The sequence below is a fragment of the Tupaia chinensis genome, unplaced genomic scaffold, assembly GCF_000334495.1.
Source record: "Tupaia chinensis unplaced genomic scaffold, TupChi_1.0 Scaffold138235_1, whole genome shotgun sequence".
In the NCBI taxonomy this organism is placed as follows: Eukaryota; Metazoa; Chordata; class Mammalia; order Scandentia; family Tupaiidae; genus Tupaia; species Tupaia belangeri.
In genome coordinates this window covers 322,049-333,099 of record NW_006198133.1, presented here as the reverse complement: position 1 = coordinate 333,099, position 11,051 = coordinate 322,049, and the positions used below count along the sequence as shown (strand labels likewise).

The 11,051-nt window shown below is 44.9% G+C and overlaps 1 protein-coding gene across 1 annotated transcript in view; it reads left to right on the top strand.

Moving 5' to 3' along the window:
* The window catches only part of CAMK4 (calcium/calmodulin dependent protein kinase IV), a 129,340-nt gene that overhangs the window by 12,368 nt on the left and 105,921 nt on the right, over positions 1–11,051 (top strand). Inside the window, exon 3 of the mRNA XM_006161106.2 lies at positions 755–837. Within this exon, the coding sequence (XP_006161168.1) occupies positions 755–837 (83 nt within the window). The remainder of the gene's footprint in view (positions 1–754; positions 838–11,051) is intronic.

Sequence of the window (11,051 nt, the reverse complement as noted above, 5' to 3'; positions counted from 1 at the left end):
AAAAAAAGACATAGGGACCAGCAGATGGCACAGTGGTTACTCCAACATAGTCAACTATGGTTCGAGTCCCAGACCTGGTGACTTAAAACTCATACTGGGTGGGTGTGCATGCATGCCCAAAATCCTTAGAGGAAAATGGAGGAGAAGGGACTGTGGCATATCCATCCCCTCTGGTGAAGAAGTGTGATCTCTTTGTCTCTCTCTGTCTCTCAGCAAGCACATGCAGCTTATAGCAAAAATATCTATCTCAAAAAACAAAAAAGGTTTAAGGGAACCAGCAGTTAGTGTAATGGCTATGTCGCTGGACTTCCATGTAGCTGATCGCGGTTTGCGTCCCGGACCCAGTGGCTTAAAACTCACGCTGGGCGCATGTGCGTGCATGCCCAAGATCCCAAGAGGAGAATGGAGGAGAAGGGATTGCGGCGTGACCATCCCCTCTGGGGAGTGATTTCTCGCTTTCTGTCTCTATGTCTCTCTCTGTCTGGCGAGGGCACACACCCTATAGTGAAAAAACCTCTCCCAAAATAAAAAAGTTTAAGAATGTAGTAGGATCTTTAAAAAAATGAGATAACTAATGAAATCAATAACTTGAAAGAGGAACAAATAGCTTCCTGATGCTAGAATGAGGGACCTTTATTAACAGTCAACCAGCATGCTACTGTTGCACAAAGTATTGTCTTGGCCCTAATTTTAGCTTTTTCCAAGAAAGATGAAAATAAAGAATTTGAGACTTTTTTTTAATATCTTTCCCCAGATAAAACTTAAAGAGATATTTGAAACCCCTACAGAAATCAGTCTGGTCCTAGAACTCGTCACAGGAGGAGAACTGTTTGATAGGTGAGTTGGTCCTGGAATCTAACCACAAAAACGTTTGTTTTTATTTATCAAAATTAATCTAAGGGATGTTTCTCTTGAAATTTTTTATGCCGACAGGTAGTAATAGATACAGATGTGTTTTACTAAAGTAAAGCTTAAGAAGAATGTTGGAGGAGGGTGGCTAGTGTTCAGTCAGGTGTAGGCAGATTCAGCCTTGAGATGCTTGCTTAAGGAAAAAGAAAAGCACTGCAGTTACCTCTGTGGTCATTTACCTCCCCAGCGAAAATGGAATTTCTAAAACCTCGTTACGTTTAAGCTAAATAGACTTGCGAGAATTGTTTATGAAGAAATACTTGATGGAAATTATAGAAAGTTAAGCCAGTACCAAAAGTGTCCTCTGTGATCCAAAAGCTCACACAGATCAACACTCCTCCAGGGGTTATTTTCAGACCTCCTTTTATAGTGGTCTGTGGACAAGTAAAACCCGTTCTGGGGGGGTGGGGGCGGTGGGGCGGTATCCCTGGGAGTCTGCAGAGCTCAGTAAGCAAACTGTTTGCACAGACACATGAGCTTGGTGTTCCCTCATTTTCCACCCTCATCACCTTCTCAGAATAATCCCATGGTTGCTCTGATGGGCCTTTGGGAGTCTTTTGCTGCGCTCTTCAAGAAATCCTTAGGGAATGGAGTTGGAAGAGGACGAAGAGACTAAGTACAGGAATACTAGGGTTGGTGAGAAGCTGTGCTCTGATGGAGAGGCCTCTGTTGGAGAATGGGATCGGGGGGAAGAGGCTTCAGCTTGGGGGAAGACAGGAGAGGTGCTGAGTGGCCACTGATACAGCCTAAGCATTTGGATCATAGTAAAGGCTTCGTAAGATTTGCTGATGACTAAATGAACGAGCAGTTGGTACGGTCAGTAAACTGGCAAGAAGGATATCTACAAGGGGTCGGTTCAGAACGTGCTGGGAGAGGGACACTGCTTCCCTTTGCCATGGGTTGGGTGTTTGTGTCCCCTTAAAATTCACTTGTTGAAACCTACCCCCCCCCCACGGTGATAGAATCCAGGAAAGTGACCAGGTCCTAAGGATGGGGTCCTCATGAATGTATTGGTACGCGTACTAAAGACTTCCTGAGAGCCACCTTCCCTCCCACCACGTGAGGAGGCCGTGAGAAGATGCCCTCCGTGAGGAGGTGAGCCCTCACCCGATACTCAATCTGCCAGCCCTTTGCTCTTGGGATTTTCAGCACCTGGAAGTGTGAGAAATGTCTATTGTAGCAGCCCGCGTGAGTTAAAGCACCTTCTGTCCCACCGTGAGTCCACCCAGTTGAATTTGCTGCCTCTTCAAGAGTTTCCGAATGTACTCATACTGTTTTTTCAGTGGTACTGTCTGTTTCTACATTCCGCAGTAACGGTATGGATCTTGAGGTGGGAACAAGTTAAATGGCCAGCTTCATCGGAACTACAATACGTATATATCTTTAATGATATGTTAGCAGTTTGTAGCATAGGTATAAATGTCTTTACACATGCATATTGCATATGTAATTTTGTAGTCTTGTTCTAAAACCATCATGTGCTTAAAGAAGACTCCCCTGGACTTCATTATCTGGGTGTTGCTGGAATCTGCTCGTACCTGTTCCCTGTTCAACACCTCTTTACCTGACTCTTTCTCATGGACATATTCCTTCAAGTGACAGTGAGTCAGTTTGTAGTCGGGAGTCTACTGCCTTTGGAGCTATGAGTTCTCTCTAGGAAATCTTGCATCTCTCTCTGCTAATTTTGGTCTATCGGAGAGAACTCTCATATTCTTTAATTATAAATAATTGCAGAAGAAAAATGCCACACCAAAGCGATCTTCTAATAGCACTTAACTACTTCCTGACCTGCCTCTGTTGAAATTAATTTGGAATCTAGAGTCTTTTCTCCTCTACTCCTTATCTTTCTTTCACAAAAGAATTTGGGGTAGAATGAATTCAACTCCAGATAAAGATGAGGAACTAGATGCTGTTGGTAGGTTTTACTTGCAGAGAAAAATAGGTGAAATACTCGGATTTAACAGGGGACATCTGAAGAGTGGCAGCCAGCCAGTGAAGCACTCAGCACTCTGAAAACTCAAAGGGGTTTGGAAGACGGGCCTGCTCTCTCTGCGTGTTGCAGAGAGATCCGTATCACTGACACGGTTGGACGTGGCCTTTCCACTAAGTACTGAATTCTAAGGCTATCTTTAAATCCTAGCAAGCCGAAAATATATCCTGCATATTATCCGGTGTGTTATTTTCCTTGTTGAGAGTTTAAAAATTATAAGATGGTCTCTTTTTCCTGTATTTAGGTCAAAGTCAAATTTACTTCATTGTAATAAGAATTCATTCCCAGTCTGATGATGACTCTAATAGTACCTAATGAATAAAGTGATGGAACACGTGTTAAAGAGATAATCATGCTATTCCAATGTAGTCAAAATGATTGTGTTGGTGTTTTTTTAAATTAGAAAAAGAGCTGTTCTGTGATGACTTTAAAAAATTAAATAGGGAGCCAGCAGTTAGCGTAATGGCTATGTCTCTGGACTCCCACGTAGTTGACCACGGTTCAAGTCCCGGACCTGGTGGCTTAAACTCACGCCAGGCGTGTGTGCATGCATGCCCAGGATCCCGAGTGGAGAATGGAGGAGAAGGGATTGCGGCGTGGCCATCCCCTCTTGGGGGTAATTTCTCGCTTTCTGTCTCTCTGTCTGTCTCTGTCTTTCTGGCGAGCGCCATGTGCCCTATAGCAAAAAAACTCTTAAAAAAAAATTAAACAGAGTCCAAATCCAAGTGGAATCTGCTATTTCACATAGCATTTAAGTTGTAAGTTACCTAGGACAATTCATTGGGAATTTTGGAATGAAATCAGTGACTTTTGTGTGTACAAGAAAAAAAATTCAAAAAGTAATAACAAAAATAGGGACCAGCAGTTAGTGTAATGACTATGTTGCTGGACTCCCATGTAGTTGACCCGGTTTGTGTCCCAGACCCAGTGGCTTAAACTCACGCTGGGCGCGTGTGTGTGCATGCCCAAGATCCCAAGAGGAGAATGGAGGAGAAGGGATTGCGGCGTGGCCATCCCCCTGGGGGCGCGGGGTGGGGATTTCTCGCTTTCTGTCTCTCTCTGTCTGTCTCTGTCTGTCTGGCGAGCACACGCGCCCTATGGCAAAAAACTCTCCAAAATAAAGGAATAACAAAAATAAGTGTAGACAATTTTAATGTCTTGGGAATGAGAGGCTTCAGCAGTCCTCTGTCCCGTCCTTAGTCTGTCTGCACTTGTGAACACGGCGTTGCATTTTCACTGAACTTTTTTAGTGGACAGGGTGTGAGGTTGTTCACTTTTTTTGTTCGTTTGTTTTCTTCTTGTGATTATGCTTGTTCCAATGCCAAATAGTAGGTATGGAAGGGTTTTAGAATTTGAGGCTTTGAACTCTTACTTTCCAAAAGCGCATTTTCCTTTGTTCTGACAGTCATTTCAGGTAGGGAAGAGATCACTCTCCTATAGCTGGGGCAGGGCTGCTCAGCTGAGCTGCTGGGGGCTGGCCTGTCCCATGTCTTACAGGAAGTTGCTCTGAGCGAGCGCATCCTCACCAGGGCTCAGCAGACACGGACAGCCGCCACCCGTCCTGCAGTTCCCTGATGCCCAGAGGCTTTGCCCAGCCCCCGGCCTGCCAGCCTCTGCAGAGGATCCGCAAATGCCCCCCGAGGGAAAGCGAGCACAGATGGCAGCTTCACCTTGCTAGGTTTTTCTGTCTTGAATCTTAGGGCCTGAAGCCTTTTCTTCCTGAGTAACTCTCATATATCTTCAGATGAATTTTTTAAATGTTTTTTATTTAGATTGTTTTCATTATTCTTACCTGGAAATTGAAACTGAGTTTAAAATTTTCAATACTTTAATTTTTCTTTTCACAGACACTAGTGTGTTTTTCTCTTTTAAAACATTGACCCTTTGGGTTTAGCATGATGAACAGCTACACGGATGTCGGAGCTGAGAATCAGCCCCCGCAATGACCCTCTCGATGTGGGCAGCCCCGCCACCTTCTGCCCCACACCTCGCCTTCTGCGGCCTCACGTTCCTTCCTGTTAAACCTAGTCAGCGTCTTTCTCATCGTTCCAGGAGAACAAGCTGTTGTTTACTGTATTTATGGAGAGTCCACGGCAGATTGACGGGTCCTGTGCAAAGCGACTTATGCATTTAGCCCACTCAGTAAGCCTTCAGTTTTTGCGGTGTTATTGTCTATTTTTTGTCCAGAGCATATTCTAAGGAGATAAGTAAACAAGTCAGTCTTGAAACTCACATCTGTCTAACTTTAACCTTTTGTTGCATTTCTCAAAACTGAATCTAGTTTTTGGTAAGCTGTAAGGCATCCTTAGGCAAGTAAGCAATATCATTTTGGGGACTCTGCAGTTAGTATAGTCTTTTCATTGCTTTTAATTACAACCCAGTCTTCACATAGACTCCTTTTAAAAATTTTTTACATCACACTTAATCGCATATGTATTTACAGCGTATAACATTTCTTTTACCAGCACGATTACTGTGCATACCAGTCAAGACAAAGACATTACTGTACACTTCATTAGCAAATAGCTTTTCTTTTTTTGGGCAATTAAACATACGGTTTTTTTTCTTTTTCTTCCTTTTTCTTCCCCTGTTCCCCTCCCTCCCTCCATTACCCACCCCTGTTTTACCCCATCCTTACCCCTTATATACCCACCATTACCGTCCTGCTGCTACACCTTCCAAACTTCGTCGCTGTTGTAGAGCGCAGATAATCAGTATGTGTGGAGTGGACTAGCTTCGCTTAGCATTCTGTCTTCCATATCCGCCCACCCTGTATCAGATGTCGGGACCCACTGTCTTCATGGCTGAGTAGTGCTCTTAGTAGTCATCTCTAGTTAGACTCGCTGGACCTCTTCTTATTCTTGCTAGAAACAAATTGAGTCTTTAGGGTACTGCCATAAGAAGAAGGTTCCCAGAAGAGAATTCAGGCTGTTTCTTGCCCAGACTCCTTTGGATTGTGTCACGGTGTATATTATATTTAATTAAACTCAGAAAGCATCTGGATTTGTGAAGACTGTTGGGTCAAAAAATGGTCATTGGCGTAATTTTCTACAGTAAGGTTCTGTAAAATCTGATTGCCCAAAAAAGGATAATTAGTCACTATAATGAGGGCCATTTTTGAGTGCCTGTTAGTCTAGACAATGTCAAGGGCATTTAACAGTAATATCATCGCATTTCATCCTCAGATACAAGGAGTCTTCATAAGTTCATGGAGTCTGCCATAATTTCATGTGCATCATGAAATTATGCATGGGTTTAAAATGTCTTTCCACCAAAATAGACTTGTACTTTAATCCCATTTTCTACAAGGTTTTTGAAGTCCCCTCATCCTCATACAAGATAGGCCTTGATATATACATTCCATAGAAGAGACAACTAAAGATCAGAGAGGTCTATTAACTTCCAACAAGCTGTTCAGCTTATATATGATCTAATAACACAGCAATTAAGTAGCACTGGACTTAAGTGTGTCATACTCCTAAGCATATAATTTTGCCACCATGCCTTGCTGCTGTTATGTAACCAAATACCAATACTTAAAAATAAAGCTTCAGGAGACCAGCAGTTAGCATAATGGCTATGTCGCTGGACTCCCATGTAGTCGACCGCGGTTCGTGTCCCAGACCCGGTGGCTTAAACTCACGCCGGGCGTGTGTGCGTGTGTGCCCAAGATCCCGAGAGGAGAATGGAGGAGAAGGGATTGCGGCATGGCCATTCCCCCTGGGGGTGATTTCTCGCTTTCTATCTCTCTGTCTCTCTCTGTCTGTCTGGCGAGCACACGTGCCCTATAACACAAACCTCTCCAAAATAAATAAATAAATAAATAAACAAAGCTTCAGATTAGTAATCTAACCTTTTGTGTTATATGAGTGTTGCATTACCTTGAACATTAATATACATATAATTATTTTTTAATCATAACTATATATATGTATATGTGTGTGTATATATATATGTATGTGTATAGGTATTTATGGGAATGGAAAGAGATCAGGTCAGGAAGATGATGCAGGATAAACAGAGATGTGTTATTTTAAGCTGAAGAACTGAGAACATGTTAATTTGCTAATGGGAAGGAGCCCCCAAGAGGGAGGAGTGGGAGAGATCTGTGTGATCAGCAAACCCATGAGCATTGCAAGTGTGTTCCACGGGCCGTGCAGCGGGCCGGCCGAGTGCTCGCACAGGGTGGGCTGGTTTGCAAGAAAGGAGTTAATTTAGTGCCCACTGGTGAATGACAATACCTGGAATGGAATACCTTTCAGCAGAGAAAAGGAGTGTTCCTTGACGCACACTGCAGTGTGAGTGCACCTCAGAATCGCTGTTATGTGAAAGCAAGCATACATGGAAGACTGGGTGTTATGTGATTCCATTTATAGTGAATGTTCAGAAGGAGTAAGTCTTCTCTGACCTTCAGTTCTCTCTTCTGTAAAATCCGTACATCAAGGTTGATCTTGTATGAGGTTGAGAGGACTTCCAAAACGTGGAAAATGGAATTTAAGTACAAGTTTAAGTGGGGCAAAAATATTTAAATCCCTGCATGATTTTCATAATATGCATTTTCTATGAAGACTCCTTGTATGTGTGTTGCTATGAGGACTGAATGAGGTCCTGTTAGTGTAAAATGCCCTAGACCCTGCCTACAGCCCAGCAGAAAGCACAGCAGTGGTGGATTAGGGCTAGGGTGGCAGGGTTAGGTCATTTAGACCCGCAGGCTCTCTTTTTCTAGTGCTGTTGGAGAAGGGAAATTTATCTACTGATAATGGCTGGAGAAATCGGGTAGGGCACTTGTGGCACAATTGGGAAGTGGGGCTGCGAGGAGAGTCTAGGGCAAGGATGCAGGTCTCTGAGGAGCCCTGGGTGTCTGCTGGGGCTGAAGACTACACGTACTTGGAGGTCTGGTCTGCAGCATTTTATGCCGTTGGCTATACCCCTCGATGTCCCTCATGGAGTGGCCTCTGTTTCCCTGATTTTTTTCTTTTTCGAGTTTTCTTCTTGAGTTCTCCGAGTTCCACTTTCTCTCTCCACTTCATAAGTGCCCACATTTTGTTTAGATTTCCTCCTCCTCCCCGGGTAGGAGAGCGGCCCTCACCTGGGGCTGCGTTGGCAGCAGCTTACCAGGGTTCCCACCGAGTCCCCTGGCACTTCTGAGTCAGTGTGGCCTCTCACGCACTTAGCCTCCTTCCTGGGCTCTCAGTTCCGCCTCCCTCCCTGCCTCTGAGAGCGACCCCCCAGCTACTACCCAGCTTCCGTCCTCCCCTCCTCGCAACACTTCTCCTTACCCCCGCTCATAATCCATCTTCTGAGCCACCCGCACATTCATTTCTTTAACCCTTTTTCATTGCTTCCACCCTCTAAGCCTCCGCACCCTCGTTCCCTTTGCAGTAGCCTCTCACTCGTGTTCGTTTCAGTCCTCACCTTCCGTCTACCCACGAGAGAACTTCGGAAAGTGTGGGAAGGGCTGGCCCTGTGGTTGAGTGCTGTACAGGGAGAGGCAGACCCCACATGGCTTGAAAATAAAGCTCCCAGTCCCCAAGGCTGGGAACACTCCAGGCACGTGTGTGCACGTAGACGCTGGCAGGATGGAGAGATGAGGGGAAGGCTGCAATGTGGCCACGCCCTGCTGGGGGTTCTCTCTCTCTCCCTCTCTCTCCCTGCTGGGGGTTCTCTCTCTCTCTCTCCCTCTCTCTCTCTCATTCTGCAGTAGGTATGTCCTCCTTCTGAAAATGAAAGAAAAGGGGTAAAAAAAGGAATTAAAGTACAAGTTAATGTGGTGCGAAATTTTGGAAATCTCTGCACTATTGTTTTTTGTAGCACCGATTTTCCATGAGCTTTCAGAAGCCCCTTCCTATGTTAAGCACCGATGTGGTCAGGTCAGCACGGCAAGCTGCTCTCTATTCCGGGCCAGTTCCGAACTTCTAAGCGAGGCAGACAAAGTCATGAACAGTGCGGCCTCAGCCTGTCATGCCGGCTTCTCCACGCCCTTCATTCCCTCTCACCAGCACTGTCCCTACTCTCACGAACCTCACAGCCGAGAGGAGGGAGAGTGAAAATATGATATGGACTCAAGCAAATTTTCTTAAGTTTGTTTACTTTTTCTATGAGCAAGAGAGACAGAGAGAAAAAGGGAGACCGAGATAGAGCCAGGGTGTTCACCTGCGACACGCCCAGCTCCTGAGCACAAGTGTGCCCGGTGTGCCCAGGGATGGCCCAGACAAGAAATGAGAACCTCCCCTTGTGGGTTTGCTTTGCATTTACCACTGTGCCACCATCTAGCACCCCAATCCATTTTCTGGTCTGTTTGTGTTTTTCCTATACAGCGGGATTCTTCCTCTTCCATTCTCTTCTCAGGATTGTCGGACACGCACACACGTGAACCTGGGATGCCTTTCAAGCTGCCGAGTCTGGGGTTCAAATTTTGCAGTTGGCCATGTGGGATCCAGCTGCCGTGACCACCATGCCACTGGCTGGCCCCAGATAGTTATTAATCACCATCATCTTCATAAAAAGAAAAAACTGCTTATAAAAAGCAACCACAATATCAAAAGATAAAACATAATAAAATAAATGAGAGCTAGGAGTGAAAAGAAATCAGAAGAATCAGTATGTAAAAGACAGATCACAGGTTGCTCTGCATCTGCCACAGTTTGGCCCCGTATTGGCCCGGCGTGCTCATGTGGAGATGATGGGTGTTCTAACCCAGTGCATGGATGAGACAAGAGGGTCTCCTAAATCACAAATGGCTTTGTGGAGAAGCACTCTTCAGAGCTAAGAGTGGGAAACTGGAAATCGGCAGGGGGAGGATAGAGAGAAGAGCCTTTTAGAGCGAAGTGAGTCCAGAAACACAGCACACTGGCAGGCGTAAGATGGGAGATTCCTAGTCTCCATTTAAATGCTGGGCTTGGCAGAAAACAAGCAGTTACAATTCAATATCTGTCAAGTGAATGACTGAAAAAGCGTTCTCTTGGGCAGTTTATATGATGTCTTTGGGTTACACCTTTTGTTTAGGGAGGAGAGAATTGGACCAAGAATAGCTTAGACCATTCCAGGTCTGCAGTTTGATTCGCCCTCTTTCTTCTCCTTGATCAACTCCCTGGGCAACCCCCACATTGACCTGCAGTTTCCTTGATCTCTAGTGTTCAAATTTGACAGGAGTTGGAAGGACTTTTTTTTTTTTTTTAAGGATTATTTAATTTAATTTAATTAATTTATTTGTTTGTTTTAACTTGACCAGAGAGGGACAGAATGAGAGAGAGAGAGAGAGAGAGAGAGAGTCAGAAAGCAAGCTACCAGATCCGGAACTTGAACTGTGGTCTGCCATTTGGGAGTCCAGAGCCCTTCATCACGATCCCACCTGCCAGCCCCAGAGCTATTATTTTTAAGTAAATGAATTTAACACTCTTTGGAAGAGTCTTTAGAGAAAGTATCAAACGACAAAGGTGCCACCAGTGAAATGAGAAAAAGTAGTTAACGAAACGTGCTCATAATGGAGTGATGGCACTGCATAGGCTACAGCAGAATTTATTTTAGGATACATTTTGCATGTGACAGCTTAGAAGTATACTGGCAGCTCTGAGGACTTGATTCCTGAAACTCCTATTACTTAGGGCTTTTGCCCTCTGTCATTAGACCCTGAAGTACACGTTCTTATCAGAACAATGCCTTGCTCACTCAGCCTCAGTCATCTCGTAATGTAGCCATCTGAGAAAAAGCTGCATTTGCTGGGCGGAGCAGTGGGGCTGCTAATGTCCGCGTCAGGAAGTCTCAGGGCCTCGGGGTGTGACTGGATTAGAGCTCTTTGGCTACAGTGCCTGTGCTAACTGCCTGGACGGGGATGTGCTCAATTCAATTTGTGGCAATTAGAGTGACAGAAGCAAATGCACAAGAGTCATATATTAGAGCAGATCCATGAAGAGAAATAGGCATTTCCTGTGTTTCTGTCCTTGCCCTAAATTATTAAATGATGAGAAGAAAAACAGACCAGCTGGGGAGAAGAGGAGCACGTGGACCAACACAGCAAGCAGTGGGCGTAAAAGACGCAGTCTTGGAGGAGAGGTTGAGGTTGGAGGATTATAGCTGAGGAGTCTGAAGAAACACACCACCCCTGTGCTTTTTTTCTTCCTAGGCCTCCAACCCTTTAGCTACTGAAGGATCA